This window comes from Lygodium microphyllum, chromosome 13 (genome assembly GCF_053477565.2).
Source record: "Lygodium microphyllum isolate KBCC chromosome 13, Lygodium_microphyllum_v1.1.10, whole genome shotgun sequence".
Classification (NCBI taxonomy): domain Eukaryota; kingdom Viridiplantae; phylum Streptophyta; class Polypodiopsida; order Schizaeales; family Lygodiaceae; genus Lygodium; species Lygodium microphyllum.
The window spans coordinates 50,748,103-50,772,109 of NC_141147.1; the positions used below are offsets into that span (position 1 = coordinate 50,748,103).

General features: G+C 44.3%; 1 protein-coding gene across 1 annotated transcript in view; it reads left to right on the forward strand.

Moving 5' to 3' along the window:
- Positions 1-725: 725 nt before the first annotated feature.
- LOC148026604 (DNA-directed RNA polymerase II protein) overlaps positions 726-24,007 on the forward strand; it is a 65,493-nt gene continuing 42,211 nt past the window's right edge. The window contains exon 1 of the mRNA XM_087691051.1: positions 726-1,018. Coding sequence (XP_087547177.1) covers positions 939-1,018 — 80 coding nt within the window. The 5' untranslated portion in view covers positions 726-938. The remainder of the gene's footprint in view (positions 1,019-24,007) is intronic.

Genomic DNA, 24,007 nt, shown 5'->3' on the forward strand with positions numbered 1-24,007 from the left:
CAAGTGTAAGCACTTCTTCTCATATCCAAGTTTTATATACTCAACTTATATCTAGGTATGTCTTTCTTTCTAAAATAATTTAAGATTTCTAGGTTACTTATCATTTAAAAAAAAAGGACTATTGCATATGGCCAATGATGATACTATCTTGATCTTTGCTATATGGCATATGCTAAAGCAAAATATGAGAATGGATAGACTTTACATATGTATATTGTATTGAATGTCCTCTCTTTATTCTTACTTGTATATATAGGGATATATTTACTATTGTATATTTTTTTCTATTTTATGTAAGTCCTTTTGTATATAAATCTATAAGTCTTTACACATATTGCTTACCTTTTTATGCATGATTTTGCTATACATTGTGAATGTATGTTTTTGTTACATATTATTTTATGCATATCAACAATAAGTATCATGCATGTCAATTATATCTTATTTCATTTATTGTATTGATGCTTAGTTGCGCTTTCCTTTTGATTCACCTTGTGTAATCTAAGTATCATATTGTACATTATATGTGCTCACATGTGTATTACTTTATATGCTGTATAAATTTATTATCTTTTTTAAAATTTAAAGACAATAGAGTCCCAATCCATTATAAGGCCAAATTGTTACATATTATGTGAATATTATATACTTTTAATGTGTATAAATTTTTAATAGCATATGCCATTTTTCAAGGTTAAATTTACAAGCTTATTGAAAAAAAAGAAGGGAAAATTAGTCTTAGACCAGGCGGTTCGGTGTCACGAACGTTGTGTTCAGCGTTACCATCCAATCTTTGTGTCGAGAAAAATCTGCGATCATTCTTTGACACATCCATCTGTTGTACAGGACATACGTATATACTCGCGTCTAACGACAGACAAGTCATCGACATATCACGTCCGACAGAGCCGATGACGGGCTACAAGTGATGACCTCTCATGGCGAGGAGAGTCTGCGCTTGCGGGATATGCGACACCACTAACCTGCCATCCTTCTGTGCATCCTGCATCAACATCAGGTACACGCCTCTCTCCAAAATGCAATCAAAGCAACCGTTTGCTTACTTTACAAGTTACAACATTCGTTTTCTCGAGCAAGAAGGATCAATGCAAATCTCTAGGCTTTTGCAAACGAATGATCAATCAAGTTTGGTTTTATCAGAGCAAACTTTAATGAATTTGAATGGAATATCACACACATCTCGTACTTGGAAAGCGAAAATACAAAGAGGATTGATGCAAATTGCAGCATATTTTGCACACACACCCTCTCCCCCCCTTTAAAAAAAGAAGAAGAAGGAAATCAAACAGGTAGTATTGTGTAAAAAGAAGGAAACTAAACAGCATATTCGGTCAGGAACAACAAAATATACGAGTCCAAGTGTAATATTGCTACCTTCAGAATTGGAAAGGGGGTAAAATAAAGTCATGCATACTAGAAAATATTGTCCCTGCAATTTTGACTTGTTGCGGACATATCTCGATTGTTTTTCCCACGGAGGAATCCGTTTGCTGTTGACAATTATTGCAAATGAAAGTATTAGTTTGGTGTTTGTTGTGTGCGGAGGACTCATTGCTAAGAGTCCAAGCGTTACTACAGTGGCAGATTGAACACAAAAGGCACATAAGCACATCATAGAAAGTTTTAGAACCTTGTATGGTGCACTGTTTTAAACTCTCTTAAACCACACACCATTTTAGGGTTTTCATTAATTAAGCATTACTGGAGGTGTTTAAGAGGCTTCAACATGTAATGCTTATTTTAGCTCAACACCCCCTCTCGAGCCAAAAAATTGAGCTAGAAATGAAAGCCAACCCAAAGTTTTGTGTGTTTTTGTTTGGATGCGGTTTTACCTCAATGCGTCCTACCCCAAAGCAACCAGGGCATTGAACAAAGGGTGCACAGTGGCTGCCTAGTGGCCTACCAAGACTAATTAGCATGACTACTATTAGGTGGAGAGAGGGAGATTGAGAATATGGATTCCATTTCTTGAGCCTATTCTCTTTGGGTGCATCCTTTAGCATGACTACTCTTAGGTGGAGAGAGGGAGATTGTGCACAGTACTGGTGACTCAATGCATGTGCCTTTGTATTGTTCTTGAGCCTTGGTATATGGATTCCATTTCTCGAGCCTATTCTCTTTGAGTTCTTGTGTGTTCTTTGTAGTGTTCTTTTTTGTTTCTTGTGCTCTTGTAGTCTATTACAACAATGTCTCTTTGTTTCCATTCTAGCATACTTTTCTAATAGTGTATGAGAGCATGTTAACATGTGGATTGCGGTTGATTAAGTAATGGATGGGAGACTAGTGGTCAGACCCAAAGCCTTTCATAAAACAAGCAAGCTATCCCTACCACTATTGGGTGTCGAGTGTGTGAAGTAAATATGATGGGTATGTGGAGAGGCAGAAAAGTGGGTGGAAAGTAAGCTAGTGAAGCTAAGTAAGCAAGGAAGACTGCCTTGGAGTTTGCCATGTACAATGCCACGAATATGGTGGATCCATAGTTGACTACTTCAACAGATGAAAAAGGGATAAATGCCCATAGATGCATATTTACAGAACGGAATACCAATGCATTGGAGTTATGTAAGAGGTAATGCAAGTGTGATCATGCTCATGTAAAATGCTATGAAATGGTGTTACTTGGACAATGCCCTTGTAAGAAAATTGTTCACTTGCAAGTTACCAAGTGCTCTCTTACAATCATGTCATCTTGATGATGCGGATGAAGATATTAAATACAATATACATAATGTTTAAAAAAGCAACTATAAACAATATCCTGTTACGACCAAGAGAAGAATGCGGTCCTTTCTCAAATTGGAAGGAAAAGCTAGAGGGAATCATCCTCTCCTCGTCAATTTGAAGGAGGGGAGCGTAAACCCAAGCTAATAGTGGGTATGAAATATTGAAGTATCGGTTGATTGACCATCTTTGTCAATATATCTATAAAAGTGTCCGATGAAGGCACAAACTCTAGGCGGATAGTTCCTAGCTCAACTTGCCCTCTAGTGAAGTGGAAGTGGATTCCCATATGTTGCGTCCATGGTATAATGATAAGATTTTTGTTAAGGACAATGGCACTTTGGTTGCCACAGTAGACAATGGTGGGAGAGTCGCATGAAAATTGAAGTGCCGCCAGTAAGCTCCTTAAGTAGATAGTCTTTGTGATACCATTAAAGAGAGCCCTATACTTAGCCTTGGCCATGGAAGTTGCCACTGTGTCTTGCTTATGGCTGGCTCAAGAGAAGGGTGCCATATCCAAGATAAAGAGAGAGCCGCCATGGGAAAAGCTGAAAAATCTAAGGCAGAAGACAAGGCCAAGGCAAAAGTGAAAAAGAAAACGAAGGCGCGCTAAGAAGAATTTGGAAACATAAGAAGTGTAGAAAAGTCCTAAATCAAGGAAAAAGGCACATGAGAAAAAGCACGAGTCTACACTATTGTAAAAAAGTGCAAGGTGCACCATGATTTATTTTAAGAGTGCCGGGCTCTCACTTGTGTAATTTGCAAATGTAGACGGACGGTAGGAAGGAAGCTAGGAAGATAAGAGGACAATGGGAAAAAGGGCCTAGGCCACGGTTGGCCATGCAAAAAAGGGGATAAGGGGATGACCGCCCAAAAGGGATTTAGGGTTTTACATATAAAGTTGAAAAGTGAATGAGAAGCTCATTCTTGTATGTGGCCAAAAGTGGCTCTCTTCTTCTTCTTCTTTTTCTTGTTCTTGCTAGCTTGAGCTTGTGCTTGAGAGAGGGAGTGTGAGTGTGAGGGAGTGAGTGTGTAAGGGTGAGGGATCGGGGAGGAGGAGGTCTCCTTCTCGTCTCTTTTTCTTTTCTTTTCTCTTCTCTTGTCTTGCTCGCAGCAATGGAGCTTGGAGCGTGGAGTTTGCTTGAAGCTTGCACTTGGATCGTGGAGCTACCGGAGTGCGTGGGAGAGGAGGTAACTTGATCGGTATGGAGGTAAGCTCACTATACCCGTAGATATGGATGGCGCGTCGGGTATGTGAGAGGTAGCCATTTGTGCTCGGCTTGGAATGCTTGAAGCAATAAGTGGTCCGTGGGTCTTGGCGGTTGAGCGAGAGCTTCCACATTTTGGTTCTGTGCAGGGACTAACATCGAGTAGCATGGTATTTTGTCTGAGTCTACTGGCAATATGTAACTCCTCCTCAGTGAGAACCTTATCAGCCAGAGAGTTCTCTTGGCTAATTTCGGCTACGTCCATACTCCGAATGGCAGTCAGTACTCGAAAGGAAGTCGGCGCCACATAGGTTGGGTCTCTTTGAGAACGCCATTTAGCCAATCGCTCCTCTGAGACTGTCATAATCTGGGCTCCTAGTTTGGCTGTTGCAATGCGGTTTTCAAACCAACATTTTTCAAATTGACTTCGATCCTCTGATTGTCGCTTTAGTTGCTCTATCTTAAGGGATTTTGTTGGAAGAGCATATCATTAAATGTTATAGTTAAGCGTAGTTCGTTAGCTTTCTCGTCAGAGGTGAGTCGCATGCGTTCATGCAAGAGCCTGTCATAGTGCTCGTCAAGATGTTTTTGCTCTTCCCAGGTTAGGGAAAATGACAAGTATTCCCCAAGCTACTTCTTGGGGAATGCACCCATGTCCATAATGACGTAGATACGTGCAAATACTTTGAGCTTAGCATCCAACTCATCAGTCAAGCATTCTGCGACACTTCTATGTTCAATGGGGGCTTGCTCGGTTGCTATGTCATGCAAGGTTCTAGGAGTTTTTCTAGGCTTTAGCATAGCTGGGGGCTTAGGCCTAGATGAGCAAGATTGGTCAACGCTAGGATTGCTTATGTCCTTGGGGTTTCCATGTGTCTCCTGAGGCTTTGTTGTTATTACGTCATGGTTCTCCTTGGATGCGACTGATATAGATTTGTCACCCTGTTGTGACAGTGTTGTATCCACTCTTGATTGGTCAATGCAAGTTCTGTTGTCGGTGGATTGAGTGTTGTAAGCAACCACTGATAGTGATGGTTGCTTTGATTTTTTAGAACACACAGATGTGTCTGAGGTTTCACCGCTGTTAGGGAAGATGGCAATGGGTTCATTGGTGGATAGGCTTGATGCTTTATTCCTAAGCCATTCCATGCTCTTGGTCTCCTTCTTCTTGGTGTCCACAATCACTTGTAACTGCTGTTGTTTTCGCTACTTTCTCCTTTTTCTCTTAGTCAATGAAGGTGTATCCCTTAACGACTCAGGACCCTGATCTAGGTTGGCTGTTGATGTGCTTGGTTGGGCCTCAACTTTCTCTTTCTCTGGTGTGTCCTCATGGGATGTAGCTGCGACCTGCTGGACAGCCTTTCTAGGTTGATTGGTCAGATGCACCATCTCCTTGGCCACATCTTCGAGAGGTTTCTCCTAAAGTCTAGGCTTTAGATGCTTCAGTAGTGCCAAGGATGTCAAGGATGTTGGTTGCGACACCTCTTTCACAGGTGAATGGCTAAGGACACGTTTCGCAAGGAGCATTGTCACGGCCAAAGACTGCCGTAATTCCTGATTGGAAGTAGTAGCAGCTAGTTCAGTGGACTGGCTACTGTTAGTAGATTGCAGTGTTAGGTCTTTAGGCAGATTAGAAGTGGTTGTGTCTTTTGTTGCCCTTTGAGCATTCACTTGTGCAGATCGAGTCTTAGTTGATCTAGTCACAATAGATTGCAAAGGCATATCCTTGGGCCGAGAGCTACGGGTGGTGTCATGCCCCACCTCTTGGACATTTGGAAGCTTAGATGGAGATAGAGATTGGGATTGAGCAGTTGCACTTCACGATTGTTGTTGTGCTTCCTGTGTCCGTTTAGGGAAAGAGGGTGTAGGAGACTTGGGACTCCTAAGTGGCTTTGACACTGGCTGGGAGATTTGCTCGTGACTGTTAGACGATTCTGCCATTTGCTTTGTTGAGCATTTAGCCTTGCCATGAGCAATGTTGTGCCTATGAGCCTGTTATCCTCTTAGGAATTCAAAGGCTCCTCTGGCACTAGTGGCTTTTTCTTACCTTGAATGATTATATCTAATATCTGCTCGTCAAGTATGCTAGGCTGCGGATCTACCCTTCGAATAGTCCCGTTTGGTTTCTTGATTTCGATCATGAGGGACTCGGTTACTCCAACGTTTTTGACTTGAGATTTGGTTTTTCGTTTAGATTTCCTCCTACGCTTCTTTGCTCTTGATACAATTTGGCCCTTAGTTGATAGAGGAGGTTTAGCAGGGGTTTTGGTATCTAAATCCATCGGTTACCTGCATAATATCCTTGAGCACGTAGCAACGCTTTGGATATCCATCGCGGTGTTGTGCTAGCTCTCCATCAGTGCCTTTGTCTATAAGGCTTGGGCTTCTTTCGTAGCCTTCTACGGTGTTTGTAAGTCCAAAGCCTACCCTTGGCATTGTCTCCTACCTTCTTGTTTCAAGCCTGGCCTCACTCACTGGTTTTCTCTGTTCAACATGTGCTTGTAGCAACTCTTTCAACAAGTCCTTGCTCTTATCACTAGGCTTGCTTGGCATGTCGGAATGTTTTTTGTTTCCCTCGAGGTTTGATGAGGTCACCCTTACTAAAGGTTGTGATTATCAAAACACCTGGTAGCGTCAAGCGTATCCTTTGTGCGACATAGTCGGCCTCACACTTGGTTGCCCTTTTGAAGGGTCATCCAAGGAGGGTTTCCTTTCCACAACTAGTACTATTTGGAGGAACATGGAATAGGATAGGCATGTCAGAAGTGGAGCAACGGTGGAAGCATAAACATGTGCTGAAATAAACTGCTGAAACACAAGACAAAAAGAGAAAAGAAAAGAACACGATACAGATGAGAACTCAGATGTATGCACGGGAAATAGAATCCATATATCTGAACATGAGACAGTCGCATACAACAGTGAGTCACTGGCTGCGTGGGCACTGGCACTGGCTCCTCTCTCCACAGAGTTTGCAGATGGTGAAGATGATGATAATGACTGAGGAGGAGCACTGAGTATAAATAGGCTGAAAAAGTGGGGAGCAATAATGCTGGTCGGACAGCATTTAATGCTGGCCGACTGGTGCATAAAAATGCTCCACTGGCATAAAATGCCACACTAGAAAATACCTAAAATACCTAATAAAAATGCCCAGCCCAGATCAAGCTCAGACTCACACATGAGCTGACAAATACTCTGCTAACACCCTCTCTGAGATCATGAGTGATCTGATACAATACAATAGTACAATGAAAAGGGATCAGAAACTATACAACATAGAACCACCAAGTAGAACCATGGATACCCAAGCAGTGGGTGATCAAGCCACCACCAAGGTGCCTCGGAGAGAACCGGATGTCGATGTCGATCGTACCAAACATCTGAAAATAGAGAAGATCATAGCATGTCTCTGTGTCCAGCATCAATGTCTCGCACTAGCATACAAGACCATCCTGTCAAAAATGCCTCTGAACATAGGTGACCATGGATTCCCCGCCTTTGGCCAGACTGCCAAAGTGTCCCCTCATGTGAGCTCCAGACGAAACCCTCCCGCTCTCTGTCAGATAACCAGCTCAGCATGAACCTGGATGTCAATCCTAGCTCCAGGATTTGATTCCGCCAGACTGAAGTCGATGCGTTAGGGACGTCCCTCGCTGGAACCTGTGCACCTGTATAAAAATATAGATGAGGCGCGGCTGCCCCATCTGAACACCCGCTCACACTCCCTCTCTGGCACAAGAGAGTCCTGAGGGATGACCTCATCACCACCACTAGAAAGCAGCCGAGGAAGGGGCCACCAAGCCCTTCCCGCGATCTGAAAAAGAGGATCCCGTCCGCGCCTTGGACTTCACCTTGGTCGGAGGATCGGAGTCGGAGGCTGATGAAGGAGAGGACTCATCGGTAGAGTCAGCATCCCGCTTCGTCTTCTGCCCCTTCTTCCTGGAAGCTGCTAACTTCTTGCAGTCCTTCCGCAAATGTCCCTTCTTGCCACAGTGGTAACACTGGGCCTTCGACTTCTTCTGCCTGCTACCCCTCTCTGAAGCTACATAAGCCTCACCTCCATAATGTGCCGGAAGCCGCCCCTGTAATCTCAAGGATGCCTCATGCTCAAGAAGCATCGAGGTCATATGTGTAAAACTGACAGGAGTCGATGATGTCTGCGCCCGCAAAGCATTGGCCACTCCATCAAACTCCGGGGGGAGCTTGTAGAGGACCGTCCCGACAAGATGCACCTCGGGAAGAGCAGATTGCATGTGCCGAAGCTGGTCCTGTACCTGCGTAACACGAAGAAGAAAAGATTGAATAGTATCTTTCGGCTCAAACTTCATCTGCTGGAGCTGGCCATAAAGTGTGACGGCCCACATGGTGGAAGGTGCCTCATACATTTGCTGCAACTTCTGCCATACTTCAGGAGATGTCCTACAGGAGGTAACCGCCGGTAATACCGCTTTAGAAATACATTGAAGCAACGCCGAGTAAGCACGGGCATCGTCCGAGTCCCATGTGAGCATCGCTTCCTCACGGTTGTCCTCATCAAAGTCTTCAGGAAGAGGAGAAGGACGGAGAGGTCGAGCAATAGCTCCATAGACGATGTACCATAACCGCTTCTGCACAAACCAAGCTTTCATGACAGCACTCCATGTGAGATAATCAGGTCCATGTAACTTATCATCAGTGGAAGTGCACAGAGGAGCCATATGGAGAGGATAAGGAGAGAAGTAGAGAAGAGATGGAATTTAGAGAGGAAACACAGCCAAAACACAAGCACAGACTACAGAAAATGAGAGTTCACATGCAATAGAACCCAAAATCTGATCAATAGAAGACAAAATCTGCTGCAGAAAGTCAAAAAATCAGTCAAAAACTGCCAAAAACAGAGACAACGGCCTGAAGTAACAGTCACCCAGCCACGAAAGATGCTGAATCAGGAAAACGCAGGCTGTAAACTGGAGAAAAACAGGTAGAAAACTGTCGCCAGCAGCTGCAGATGAAAAACGCAGGCAGTAGAGGGTGCGTAGGTAGCAGGCGATGGCAAAACTGCAAAAAACGCAGGCTGAAAACAGCCCCAAAACAGGTCGCCTGGCTGCGACAGCAATTGTCTGATCAGCAGGGGTACAAAACAGTCCTGAAATCAGCAAGAAAACACAGCAGAAACACAAATTCTGAAAACTGATACCATGTCAGAAGTGGAGTAGCGGTGGAAGCATAAATTTGTGCTGAAATAAGCTGCTGAAACACAAGACAAAAAGAGAAAAGAAAAAAACACGATACAGATGAGAACTCAGATGTATGCACGGGAAATAGAATCCATATATTTGAACACGAGACAGTCGCATACAACAGTGAGTCTCTGGCTACGTGGGCACTGGCACTGGCTCCTCTCTCCACAGAGTCTGCAGATGGTGAAGATGATGATAATGACTGAGGAGGAGCACTGAGTATAAATAGGCTGAAAAAGTGGGGAGCAATAATGCTGGTCGGACAGCATTTAATGCTGGCCGACTGGTGCATAAAAATGCTCCACTGGCATAAAATGCCACACTAGAAAATACCTAAATAACCTAATAAAAATGCCCAGCCCAGATCAAGCTCAGACTCACACATGAGCTGACAAATACTCTGCTAACAAGGCAAGCTTTCAGTTTCAATAGTTATAAGGATTTTGCACTTCCCTATAAGTGCTTGTGAGTGTCCCATAAGGACTAAGAGTTGCATTAGTTGGTGTGAGCTGTGGTTGACCTAGTAGGGTCCATGCGTCATAGGTCAAGATATTAAAATCAGCTCCTTCATCAATGAGGGCATCGACAGTGTGCTCTCTTTTCGCGGCGAGTTTGACCCTAAGATAAACAGGCTGTACTATGTCTTCATCTTTTGGGTCTTGGCTTATAAATTTAAGTCTTTTGACAAACGCCCTTGAGTCCCCAATCGCACGACTAGATGTGGATTCTCCACTGATGTCTTGGATCGTTTGTGTAGTGCTATTCAAGGTGCATCTATCGTCAGGATTGTCATATCTAGTCATCCTCACAGTTGTAGCTTGATGTTGTTGATTTCCGCTTTGACTAGATGCAGTCCGAATGCAACATATATGTGTTTTTGCAGTGTGGTTTTTGTCCTTGTCGGCTAGATTGGCCCATTGAGGTTCTAGGGTCTTTGGTTGTCTTTGTTCGGGTATGGGCTTTTGGTTGCTCCTTTGCAAGTGAGAGTTCATGCTTGTGTAGAGCCATTACTACACTAGGATCTAATTTGGAGGACTTATTGCGGTGCGCATTTTCTCTCCAACCTACTTGGGGGAGATGCGGAGGGGGTAGAGCCCTCTCTGCGAGGTTCAGTCCCCCCAGCTCACAGGGCCGTTACGATAAACACCATGCGCGATTTGAAAGACTGTTCGTAGCCAAGTTTTGAACTACTTGCTCTAGATTTCAGCCCAGTGATAGATCTATGATGTGCTTTTGGCTCCATATGGTCTCTCGTGGGATAGATCTATGATGTGCTTTTGGCTCCATATGGTCTCTCGTGGGTTTCAGGGGTTACAGGTTACAAATTTGTAAAAAATCCAAATTTGGCTCGGCAGGTCCGAATTGCAAGGGCCAAATGCCCGATTCGACCCGTTCGAATAGACCGAGGGCCGAATGAGAAAGGGCTGAATGTAACTGGTCCGAATGTCAAATTTGGCCAGTTCAAGTGTGGGTGTCAAGTGGCCGAGTGGATTGAGGGCCGAGTCAAGTTGGTGGGCTGAGGGCCGAATGGTGAATTCAGTTGGGCCGAATGGTGAATTTAGCTGGGCCGAATGGCAACTTGTCCGAGTAGGGTTGGATCGAGTTGATAGGGTTGAGGGCCAAATATCAAGTTGGTCCGAATGCTTGATTCAGACGGGCCGAGCGAAGGGCGTCCGAGTAAGATGGGCCGAATGGTTGATTTGGTCGTCGAGGGTTGAGTCTGGGACTCGGCCTAGAATCACTGTCACTCGGACAGTGGGCTGAATGCGGCGTGATTTTGGCCGTTGCAATAATAAATCACTCAAATCACACGATTTAGGTCATGGTCTATTGCCCGCACCTCCAAATCAAAGCTATGGGTGGAGGGGAAGAGTTGTATATACTTGGAATAGCAAATAAACTCCAAAATGCAAATCGGCAAGCAAATCAAACCCTCTTGCTCTATGATGACAACAGAAACCTTGATGCTTATTTTTCTTATTTTTCTTTGTTTTTTCCTACTCTAATGTATCCAAATCACAAAGCAAATATGTATACTACTCCAACATTCTTTTCGAAATCCAAAACACCAAAAACTTACTTGCTAAGGCGATCAAATACCTCTTCAAACTCCCTCACTTTCTACCTATCTACCTTAAGCACCGGTTCAGAAAAAACCCTACTTCAATGCTCGATTCAAAGTGCGCAAGCGCTCAAAGCTTGAATCCGTTGGTCCCAGCAATGGAACTAAAATGTGGGAGCTCTCGCTCAACCGCCAAGACCCACGGACCGCTTATTGTTTCAAGCATTCCAAGCTGAGCACTAATGGCTACCTCTCACATAGCCGACACGCTATCTATCTACGGGTGTAGTGAGCTTACCTCCATGCCGATCGAGTTATCTCCTCTCTTGCACACTTTGGTAGCTCCACGATCCAAGTGCAAGCTTTAAGCAAGCTCCATTCTCAAGCTCCACGCTCCAAGCTCCATTGCTACGAGCAAGACAAGAGAATAAAAGAGAAGAGAAGAGGAGAGGAGAAGATGGAGAGCTTTTTCTCCCCGGTCCCTCACCCTCATACACTCACTCCCTCACACTCACACTCACACTCCCTCTCTCAAACACAAGCTCAAGCAAGCAAGAGCAAAAAGAAGAAGAAGAAGAGAGCCACTTTTGGCCACACACAAGAATGAGCTTCTCATTCACTTTTCAACTTTACATATAAAACCCTAAATCCCTTTTGGGTGGTCATTCCCTTATTCCCTTTTTTACATGGCTGGCTGTGGCCCAGGCCCTTTTTTCCATTGTTCTCCTATCTTTCTAGCTTCCTTCCTATCGCTCGTCTACATTTACAAATTGCACGGGTGAGAGCCCGCCACTCTTAAAATAAATCATGGTGCGCCTTGCGCTTTTTTACAATAGTATAGACTCACGCTTTTTCTCATGCGTCTTTTTCTTTGATTTAAGACTTTTCTGCACTTCTTGTGTTTCCATATTCTTCTTGGCGCGCCTTCGTTTTCTTTTTCACTTTTGCCTTGGCCTCGTCTTCTGCCTTAGATTTTCCAGCTTTTCCACCTTGTTCTTTTGAGGGTTAACGTTTATCCTTTCCTTATTGCCCCTTTTGAGAAGAAGCAACGAGAGCCCCCTCTAAAGAGGTCAAACTATGAAACTGATTGAACAACTAAGCGTAACGCAGTAGCTAACACTCAAATTTGTAGAATGTAGGCATAGTGGGCCATGTAATCACTTGCTGCACAAAATGGAAGTATTTTCTTAGTAGCCTGTTAAGAAACAATGTGACCTGATCGCTCAAGGACTTAGGAGCTCCCATGGTAGAAAACTTGGCGAGAAGGCGCCCATATCATCCAACTTGACTTTCAAGTCATCCCGGTCAATGATTTCAAAGTTTTTCAGCTCATGATCCGAATTGATGCGATGGGTCCTATCCCGAGCTGTATAGAAGTAAGTTAAGTGTGCCCAATGGTCAGATGCTATAATAAGTCAAAATGGTGAAGCTATGAATGAAATTCAGGTAATAGACCATGCATCAACTTGACAATAGTGGAGGCATTCTTAGCCTTCCATGAGTAGACAACCTCATATGGAACAAGTGTGGGATTAGGTGGGGGTTGTTAGACAGTCATTTCTTGGACAATTAGTAGACAGTAGGTTTTACATCAGCAGGTTAATGACAGCAGTACGGCAGTCCACGTCAGCAGTACGGCAGGGCACTGGTACAGTCGGCCAGATTTAATGCAGTCAATGCAGCCGACCTACTCCAATTATTTCCTATTTTTTTGGCTATTTATAGCTGGTTTCGTGGCTCACTCCATTATTCATTATTCAGATTTTGATCTTGAGATTTGTTGGCTGAGACAAATTGTGCTCGGGCTGACAGAGATCGAGGTCATCAAGTCGGAGACATACGCATATATTTCCTTTGTCCCCTTGTGTATTTCTGTACTCTTATACAACATATTACACCGCAGATTTTTTGCATTTACACTGTCTCCTTCTCTCTCTCTCTCTCTCTCTCTCTCTCTCTCTTCTCTCTATGTTCACTCTCTCAGTCTTTGTCCTTCGCTTCCACATCGTTGCACTCTGACATAGTATCAGAGCGGTGAAGATGGACTGATTGAGGGCTGAACCTATCTGAAGAGGAGATTTCAGCGTGACACAAGATTACATTTCCAGGTTTCGAGGGCGAGTGGGAGGGCTGTGCATCGGATCACGGCTGAAGCGAGCGTGGGCGTGCGGGAAAGGAGTCTAATCGGTGAATTTGCTGTAGGTTATTGTTGTTCGTAGGTAAGGAAGGCTGTGTTTGAGGTCTTCCATTGATTTACCTTTTCATCGCCTTCGGCAGGTGAAGAAGGTTTGGGCAGCGGAAAAATCAGTCCTAGAAGGCTACGTTTTCAGAGTCAAAGGGGCCTGTTTTTTTGCGTTTGTGCAGGTATTGCAGGTTAACATGTCTTTAGAGATTGATTTGGAGTTTCGAGCGATCATGGACAGGAAGGTGCTTGTCCTGCCGGCTCTTCCAACAGATCAATAGCTTGATGGTGACAATTACCGCATTTGGCGGGTGATGATGTTGGCCATTTTAGAGTCTTATGATTTGGCGGAACTGGTGATGGAGGAGATTAACAGGCCCTTGATGAGGGATGAGTCTAAACTCTCGTCCAATGCTCGTGCGGAGTTGACCAAGGCCCAGTCTCATTGGGACAAATTGAATGCCAGGATTCGATCTTTTCTGTTTCTGTCTTGTACCACAGCCATGATAGCTCACATCGAGCACTTGACGGTGGCTTGTGAGATATGGCTGGAGCTCGACCAGATGTATAACCGGATGACCCTGATGAAGAGGGTTTCTTTGGAGGTGCAGATGCGGACTTTGTCCGTGAATAAGTCTTCTTCGCTTCGGGAACACATCAACAAGCTTCGGCAGCTTCAGATGCAGGTTCAAAATGCGGGGAAGCCTACCTCTTCCGAAGACATGGCAATCACTTTACTATCCCAGTTGCCACCACGATTCGGTACTTTTTATTCCGCTCTTATTGCTTCAGGGCAGGAGTTGACTCTTCGGTGGGAAAAGTTGGTTCCTATGGTGTTGGACCAGGAGGAACAATTGAAGGGATAGAATGCTCCCAAATCGGAGGCATTGGTTGGTCAAGCCTTTGAGAAGAAGGGGAAGGACTAAAAGAAGAAGGAGGACAACAAATACAAGAAGGACAAGGAGAAGGAATCAACTTGTCATATTTGTGGAAAGACCGGTCACTGGAAGAAGGATTGCCCTGACAAAGACAAGAAGGATACCAAGAAGAAGGACACGGACTCTGGAGTGGTCGCTGCATCCTCATCAGCTGCTTTTCTACACTTAGTAGTCATTGAGGACTCTACACCGACAACTTCTGATGTTGCGATGACAGCTCCCCATGCTCGAGAGTGGATTGTGGACAGTGGTGCCTCACGGCACATGACTCCTTCTTCCGTTGGTGTTGCCCATTTGCGACCTTTGCGTGGGCAGATTCTCATTGGAGATAACTCTTCTGTCTCTATTGCTGTGCAAGGTGAGACGCTACTTATTCCAGATGGAGGTGGTGGTACCCACACCTTTGAGGTGTTGCATGTGCCAGGATTGGGGTATCATTTACTTTCGGTTCAAAAGATTTATGCTCTAGGTCTCTTGTTGGAGTTTGACAGTGATACTGTTCGAGTCCTTGGTTGTGGATCGAGGAAGATTCTCTCTGCAGGGTATGAGGAGAATACAAATTGAAGTCTTCTTCAGCTCTTACTTCTCTTCGTTTTACTTCTCAGACACAGTCCGAGCTATGGCATGTTTGGTTTGGCCACCTGAATTACGAGTACCTTTGGAAGGCGTCATGTGAGGGTCGTTTGTCCGAGGCTTGCCAGACAGTGTGGTGAGCCATCAGTCATGTGTCTCCTACATTCGTGGGGAAACTGCATCGGGATGCGATTCTCAACAAAGCTTCTAGGTGGTCTAGTTCACCCATGGAGCTTGTATCTACGGATCTTTGTGGCCCGATGAGGACCGAGTCCATGAAGGGGAGCTTGCACTTCATGTTGATCGTAGATGACTACAGTAGGATGACTTGGGCCTATTTCTTGACTTTGAAGTCGGAGGCTTTCTCTCATTTCAAGGATTGGCTTCTTTTTGAGGACAACCGTTTTGGTCGGCGACTAAAGACCTTGCGCTCAGACAAGGGAGTTGAATTTATGTCTAATGAGTTTGCTCGTTTTTGTGCAGATAGGGGCATTCATCAAGAGTTTGCTAACACCAACACTCCCCAAGAGAATGGCATTTTGGAGCGGAAAAACCGAAGTGTGATCGAGATGGCACGCACCATGATGGAGCATCAACAGACACCTCAGTTTCTGTGGGCTGAGGCAGTGGCTACCGCAGTTCATATTCTTAATCGATCTCCCACTTCGGCCATTGACAGGATGACACCTTTTGAGGCTTACTTCGGGACTAAGCCTGATGTCTCTTATTTCAGGATCTTTGGGTGTGATGCTTATGTGCATGCGTGATAAGTTTGAGGCGGCTTCCTGACGACAGGTTTTTATTGGCTATAGCTCCCAATCCCAAGGCTATCGTTTGTTTGATCTCGTTAAGCGGGATGCCTACACGAGCCGAGATGTGTGGTTCGTGGAAGTACCGGCCATCCTTTGGAGCCAGAGCCTCTTGATGGAGATTCTTCTTCGAATTCAGAGTCTTCTCTTCCACCGGCCACCCCCGAGGAGCTTCCGCCGGTGGATGTTCCCGAGTCTTCAGCAGATGGAGAGCGACGGGGAGGGGTTCGTCCTCCTCGTTGGGCTCGTGACACCCTCCGAGATTCAGGGATCGAGGGGTCCCTGAGGAGTGGGAACCTCAGGATGGATTGCAGAGGTCATGGAGGAACCAGGCACATTCTTCGGAGCTTATTTACTCCAACAATTGTTTGCTGACTCGTGTTATGCAGGATCGAGAGCCCACTTCAGTGAAGGAGGCTTTGTAGTCTAATCATTGGCGGAAGGCCATGGAAACCGAGTTGGAGGCTATTGAGAGGAATGACACTTGGTCTCTTGTGCCTTGTCCCTCTCACAAGAAGGTGATTGGTGTCAAGTGGGTCTTCAAGACCAAGTACCTTAGTGATGGTTCTTTGGACAAGCACAAGGCTCGCCTTGTTCCTAAAGGTTTTGCTTAGTGCCCAGGCATTGATTTCCATGATACTTTTGCCCCCACTGCTCGTATGGCGACTATTCGAGTTGTTCTTGCCTTGGCTGGCCATAGGAGATGGCTTGTTTATCAGTTGGATGCGCAGTCGGCCTTTCTGAATGGTGACTTGCAGGATGAGATCTATGTTGAGCAGCCTCTTGGCTTTGGATCCTCGGATGAGAAAGTTTACATGTTGAACAAGGCCTTGTATGGCCTCAAGGAAGCTCCGTGTGCATGGAAGGAGAAGATTGACTCGTTTCTTCAATTGAAGTTGGGATATCGGCGCTTCAAGGCCGATTCGCAGCTTTATGTGTACATTTCCGAGGTTGGTCGTGTGTTGTTTGTGTTGTATATTGATGATTTGATTTTGACAGGGTATCATGCACAGAAGGTCCGCGAGACCAAGATAGCTTTACATCAGGCATTCGAGATGACGGATTTGGGGCTTGCTCATTTCTTCTTGGGTCATGCGATTTATCAGTCTCAGAGGGGGATTTTCATCTCTTAGCAGAAGTACATTCAGGAGCTCTTGGTGACTTTTGAGATGGAGACTTGTCGGTCCATCACTATTCCTATGGATCTGAATTGGAAGGCCACTTCACACTCGGATTCTCTTGTGATGGATGCTTCACGCTACCGTCAATTGATTGAATCCTTGATTTGGCTTCTCAATACTCGTGTTGATCTTTGTTTTGTTGTGGGTCTTTTGGCAGGGTTCATGACGGAACCCAAACAGGTGCATTGACAGGTTGCCTTGAGGATTCTTCGGTATTTGAGGGGGATTTCTGACTTAAGGATTTCTTATCCCGCAGGTACAGATGCTACAGATGTGGTTCTTGCAGGTCGGAGTGGCTCGGATTGGGTTGGGGATGTGGACCATTGACGGTCTACTACAGGCTACTGTTTTATCTTGGATACAGGCGTTATCTCTTAGAGTAGCAAGAAGCAGCCCACGGTAGCCCTTTCTTCTACCGAGGCGGAGTATCGGGCTGTGTTTTCCACCACATGTGAGGTTGTGTGGCTTCGGAGATTGTTGGAGGAGCTCGGCTGCCTCCAGACTCGTCCTACTCTTCTGCGGTGCGACAATGAGAGTTGCATTGCCTTGGTATGGAATCCAGTATTCCATGCCCGGACGAAGCACATTGAGATCTAGTATCACTTCATTCAGGAGAAGCTTTTGGATGGAACCATTGATGTGGAGTATTGCAAGACAGAGAATAATCTTGTAGATTTGTTTACAAAGGCGCTTCCCCAGGCTCTTCTTCGGCAGCATTTGAGATCCCTCAGTCTTTTGACCCGTCCAAGATCTGAGAGGGGGTGTTAGACAGTCATTTCCTGGACAATTAGTAGACATCAGGTTCCTTGTTAGCAGGTTGATGGACAGCAAGCTCCACGTCAGCAGTACGGCAGGGCATTGGTACAGTCGGCCAGATTTACTGGTACAGTTGGCCAGATTTAATGCAGTCGGCTGCATTTAATGCAATCGACCTGCTCCAATTATTTTCTATTTTTTTGGCTATTTATAGCCGGTTTCGTGGCTCACTCCATTATTCATTATTCAGATTCTGATCTTGAGATCTGTTGGCTGAGACAGACTGTGCTCGGGCTGATGGAGATCGAGGTTATCAAGTCGGAGACATACGCAGATATTTCCTTTGGCCCCTTGTGTATTTTTGCACTCTTATACAGCATATTACACCACAATTTTTTTGTGTTTACATTGTCTTCTTTTCTCTCTCTCTCTCTCTTCTCTCTGTGTTCACTCTCTCTCAGTCTTTGTCCTATGCTTCCGCATCGCTGCACTCTGACAGGGGTTCCAACACCTACATGAGATTCCATAGGTTTTGTGGGTTAAGGACATGTCTCATTAGGTTTGACCAAGTAGTGAAGTTTGATCCATTAAAACGAGTTGTCGTCAAAGACATGTTTGTTTGATGAGGAGGAAGAATCATGAGGTGTCGGATAAGTGTAATAAGATGGATAAGAAGGAGCCTTGCCCAATAGTCGATTGGGGCACAACATAATGACTAGAAGCCATGGAGGCAAACTATGGTACCAAGTGAGCCACACTTGGTGATGGTTGGGTGGCATTCCTAAGCTGTGAAAAATCTGAAAGTGTATAGGTGGAAGGATGAACCTCCATCATGGAGACACCACATGGCTGAGAAAGAGACGAGGTCCTAAAAGGCATGCCTGAGGGTGAAGGATCCCTTGGTGTGATTTGTGAAGATATGAAAGGTGCACTTAATGGAGGTTGAAAGGAAGGTGTAGTGAAACTAGTGGATGGGATATTAAATGGATTTGTCAATTGCATAGTAGTGGAAAATGAGTCAGGTTCCTTTTGTCCATTAAATGCAAACGAAGAAAAAGATGTTTCACCAAAATCAATTTGACCATGAGATGTAAAAGGAGAAGGAAAAGATGGAGTACTCACCAATTTTCTTGCAACTTTTGCTTACCTTTTCTTGAGTTTAGATGGAAAAATCTTTCCTCTTCGGGGCTTATGAACCAATAGGGATTCTTCATCCTAAGTATCACAAATATCTTGCAGAAAAAAAAAAGTAAATTAAAAAGATTGAGAAGTATTGATATATGTGCTCGACATAACATAATGACCAAAGGCCCACTAGATAATGCCATGGAAGTAAACTATGTGCCAATTGATCCATACTCGGTGATGGCTGGGTGGCATTCCCAAGTCGTGAAAAGCTTGAAAGTGTGGATGGGAGGATGAACCTCCATCATGAAGACACCACCCAACTGAGGAAAAGATGAGGTCCTAAAAGGCGTGCCTAAGAGTGAGGGACCGTGTGGTGTGATGTGTGAAGACATGAAAGGTACGCTTAATGGAGGCTGAAAGGAAGGTGTAGTGGAACTAGTGGATGGGATGGGTGGGAGATTAAATGGATTTGTCATTTGTGTAGTAGTGGGAAAATTGTTAGGTTCCTTTTGTCCATGAAATGCAAATGAAGAAAAAGATAATTCACCAAAATCAATTTGACCATGAGATATAAGAGCTGTAGGAAAAGATAAACAAGGAGCACTCACCAATGAATCTTGCAACTTTTGCTTACCTTTTCTTGAGTTCAAATGGAAAAATCTATCCTCTTTGGGGCTTATGAACCAATACTTGGTATGAAGAGATCCTTCATCCTGAGCATTACCAATCTTGCAAAAAAGAAGAAGTAAATTGAAAAGATTGAGAAGCATTGATAGGAGTGAATGAAGGCGGAGAAGTGTATGGAAAAGATGAAAGAGGCAAAGATGGAGCTTTCGTCTTTTCTACAAAATCATTAGACTACTGCACTGAATCTAAAGGGAAAAACTCAAATTTACCTTTAATCTACTATTGAGTGCGATACATGAGGATGAGATCATATTGGACTCGTGAGATCTCGTATGGTCTATGGACCCCATGGTAGTCCAAAGACTCTTCGGCCATGTTGGAAGTAGGAGTAAGTTGTGAGGCCGAGTCTGTCTCGTGTCTCAACGTGCTAGGCTCGGGAGCATCATGATGATGCGGTGAAGATGTGGTTGAAGTCATCTTGCCCTCCTGTTGTTCCTGCTTCTTGTGAAGGGCCTTCATATCAAAGGCTAAGGTTTCCTCAAAGAGAACCTTGCTTTGATACCATGTGAAGAAATACCCTAACACAGAAACATAAATGAAAGCGTACGACAAAGCATAAACTCAATAGAACATAGTTAGGGTTAGGGTAAATCAGAGACAATGAACACATTGGAAATCTAAATGAATGATTGAATATTGAATATACAATGCTCATGTAGCAAACAAACCAAACAAGGAATGAAAACTATATCCCATACTTTGTAACAATGCAAGGGATGATATTCCTTCAAGCGAAAGCCATATGAAATGTGGATGCATGTTGTTCCTACTGTAGGATCCTGATTTTTCACTTGATTCTCTTGGGATAATTATATTGTCCACATGTGAGACACAATTGCTGACAAACCTAGCTTGGGGAGTGGGGGACATTGGTAGAAGTTCTGGTGAATAGGTGCCAGTGGGGTACATGGGATAGATCTTGGTCAAAGACATTGAATAGTGTCATGGGAGTTAAGGAATTGAATCATTTAATGCTTTGGACTAAGGTTTGTGGAAAGTTACCATTCTTTGAGGTCATAGAGGTTAGGAATTTGAAATTCAGACTGGGCACTTGCCAAAATTTGGGTAGGGCTAAGTATTTTTTAGTTTATTGAATTAAAAATGGCTTAAAATTCAATTTTAGAGGCAGAGTTTGTAGGGCAGATTTGCCACTTGGCATTCAGCCATGATTAGAGCCATGCAAGGCTTGAAAGGGGCCAGAGGGGGCCATTCTAGGGACAGTCAATCAGCAGCAGGCGACCTGATTCAAGCACCCGTCTAAAACAATTGGCAACATCAAAACCTTGATCAGCAGCATGCGACCTGATTTGTGAACCCATCTGAAGCAATTGATAGTAGCAAAACCCTAATAGCAACTGTTGAAATTGCAACTGCACACTCCCAATACCTACAATGTCACATGCATAGTTGTCCCCAAGATGGACAACACCGTGTCGATCCCCTGTATAGTGAGAAAACCACTCACGATGAGGGGTGACATGAAAGGAAGCACCTAAATCTAGAATCCAAGTATGCATGTCATCATCTGTATCTATAAGTACGGCATGTGTACCAAAGTGTGAAGAGACAAAGAGTACGTCATTGCCACTGTCAGTGTCATGAGTGACTACATTTACCTCTTTGATTTTGACACCGCTCTTCTTAGGTTGACTCTCTTTCTTCTCTTCCTTGTTATCATCTGTCTTCTTGCCCTTTCTTTTCTCTTTCTTCCATTTGTAGCAGTCACGTGTAAAGTGACCCTTCTTGCCACAATGATGGCATTCAACATCCTTCCCACATGATTTACTCCGTCCCTTGTTATCAGATTTGCCTTTCTGCTATGATCTGCCCCTAGTATGCAAAGCACTAGAAGCCTTACATATAAATGCTCCCATGGTGTTGCTTAGGAATTTGAATCTGCTAAAAGTTTATGCAATGGCACTAGACTTATATATAAGGCATGTGCCGATTCATTTCTTCCATGAGTAGAGCACTCTCTACATCAGCATATAGAAGCATCGCATTAGAATTGCTCATAGCAGTCTTGAATGTGTCCCAACTCTTTGGCAGAGTGCAAAGCAAGAACGTAGTCTTAAATTGTTCATCAATCTTGAACTCCAAGGCAACCAACTGGCTGAAAATGGAGTTAAACTCACTCAAGTGAATAGACATTGCTGTACCTTCTTTCATATGCAAGTCCATAAGCTTTTTCAGCCAGTAAACTCTGCTTGCGGCACTCTTCTGGGCATAAAGTTCTTCTAGTTGAGTCCAAATAGCATATGCAGAATCCAAACCTTCAATGTTAAACAGCAAGGCATTAGAAATCGATAGCTCGATGGTTGAGCGTGCAAGCTAATTTAACTCATCCCAATCTTCTTGTTCCATATTTGTAGGCTTTGCCCCTTTGGTCTTAGTTGGCTTTGCCTGCTTCTTCTGCAACAAGATATTGTAGCATTGTTTTTGCCAGACCGCAAAATTATGCACTCCTTCAAGCTTCTTAATGTGCATGAGATTACTGCTGTCATTGCTGCCAGCCATGATTTTCACCCGAAATGTGACAAAAAAATTCAGCAAATGCAGGCCCAAGCTGTCACACATGTGACCAAGGTACAAATAAGTATCAACCAACAATAAATGACCACGTAGAAGCAGAAATTTCAGATCTGTAAATAAATTTTCAGAAGCACCAAACGTTGTGCTACAGCACTCCACAACTGATTACAGCTGTTCCAAGGACAAATACATCACTTTACATGAGAAGTCCCAAATTTTTGGCTGCAATTTCTTTTGTACATGCACCCATGGGCACACAATTTGATATGCACGGTCAAAAGCCCCAAAATTTTTGTGCTCAAAGCATTACCATACATCTGCACTGTCTCTGACGTGCATAGAACAGGCCAATTTTGCCAAAATAGGGCAATTTCAGCAGAACCCCCAATTTTTTTCAAGTGCTAGGTGTCCAAATTGCATGGAATTAAACCCGCATGTACATAAAATGACCAAATCGCACACAAATTTTGCCCAAACAGCAAGATCCCCAAATTGCACGGAGTCCAATGTGCATCAATGTCGAGAAATTAGGTAAATTTCAGCCCTATTCTTGCATGTACATGAAAAATCCCAAATGTCGGAGGCAAAATGCCACAAATTCTTGCAAATTTTGAGACAAATGATCTTGTTCTGCATCACAATTCTCAAATTTGGGAAAAGCCCCAAATATTCGGGCCAAGATTGCACAAATTTGAACTTTGTGCCTCCAGCGCGTGACCTCCGGTTAGAGAGAGAAGTTTCAAACACAAAATTTGAAGAAAATAATGGTTTTTGCAAAGAAAAGGAGCGGGAACATGGAATGACGGGTCTGTTGACCCGTTGGGTCTGACAGCGCCTAATCTAGCCGCATGGCTCCTGTTGACTGTCATCACCAGCCTATCGCGTGTCGTCCCCGTCCGATGCTTGCAGCCCGTCGATTGGTCTTTGTCAGTCCTGTCGCTCGCAATGCCTGCAGCCTGGTTGCGTTTCGCCTGGGCTTGGTCCTCGCTTGCAGCATGTTGCCTAGGCCTGGTCACCTGCAGCAAGGTCGCTTGTAGTTGTGACTGTTCATCAAGCTTGGTCGCCTGGGCCTGGTCCTCGCCTGCACTTGAACCTGCCAACTGTCCGCTTGGCAATCACTTGCTTACCTAGCTCATGCCTGACTACGCCTTGAGAAGTGTGCACTCCTTGCGCGCTCTGATACCAATTTGTTGTGACAGCGAGCGTGAGGATCGAGACACACAATGCTGTCTCACAGCAGAGAGACAGAGAGAGAGAGAGAGTGCAGAGTAGAGAGGAGAGTGAGCACGACTTGTTGGGTACAATGACGAGTGTACCTCTTTAGGTTTTTAGATAGATATATATATATGAAAGTACAAATGTGCTTAGGGTGTGTTCACACCCGTGCATATATAAAAGGCATGATGGCCCTTTATTCCCAACATTTTGTTGATTCTAGGTCTGTAGCCAGCAAGAATTTGAGCATGTGTGGCTCCCTTGGGATGTGTGCATGCATGTTCTAGTGATGCATGGAGGTTGTTGATGTAAATTCAGTTAGTAGGGCTCAATTGCATGCAACATGAGAAGACTCGATTTGGTTTCCTGGGCTCTCAAATCAAGGGGAAAATTGGGGATTAGGGTTGCTAGTTGTAGAAGACAACAGGTTATTCCAGGATTTTGAGCCATTGAGCCTTGATTTACTGGCATGAGGGAAGATTTTAGTCGACAAAACTTGGAGGGGTTTCAAGTTCTCAATGTGATCTTCCTAAATTTCAAAGCTTCGTCCTTGTTGTAGATCCTTAAATTTTGGAAATTAATCAAAATTAAATACAGCAAGGGGCGCCAAGGTTTGCAGGGCAATCAGTTTTGGCTCATTTCTTTTCATGAGGGCAATCTAGCCCAAAGTTGGTAAATTTCCAAATTACGTTTAATTATGTATACTATGTGTTAATTGCTTGTTGTGTAATCAGTTGTTAACCAGGGTTTCACCACCCTTCTCAAGAAAGAA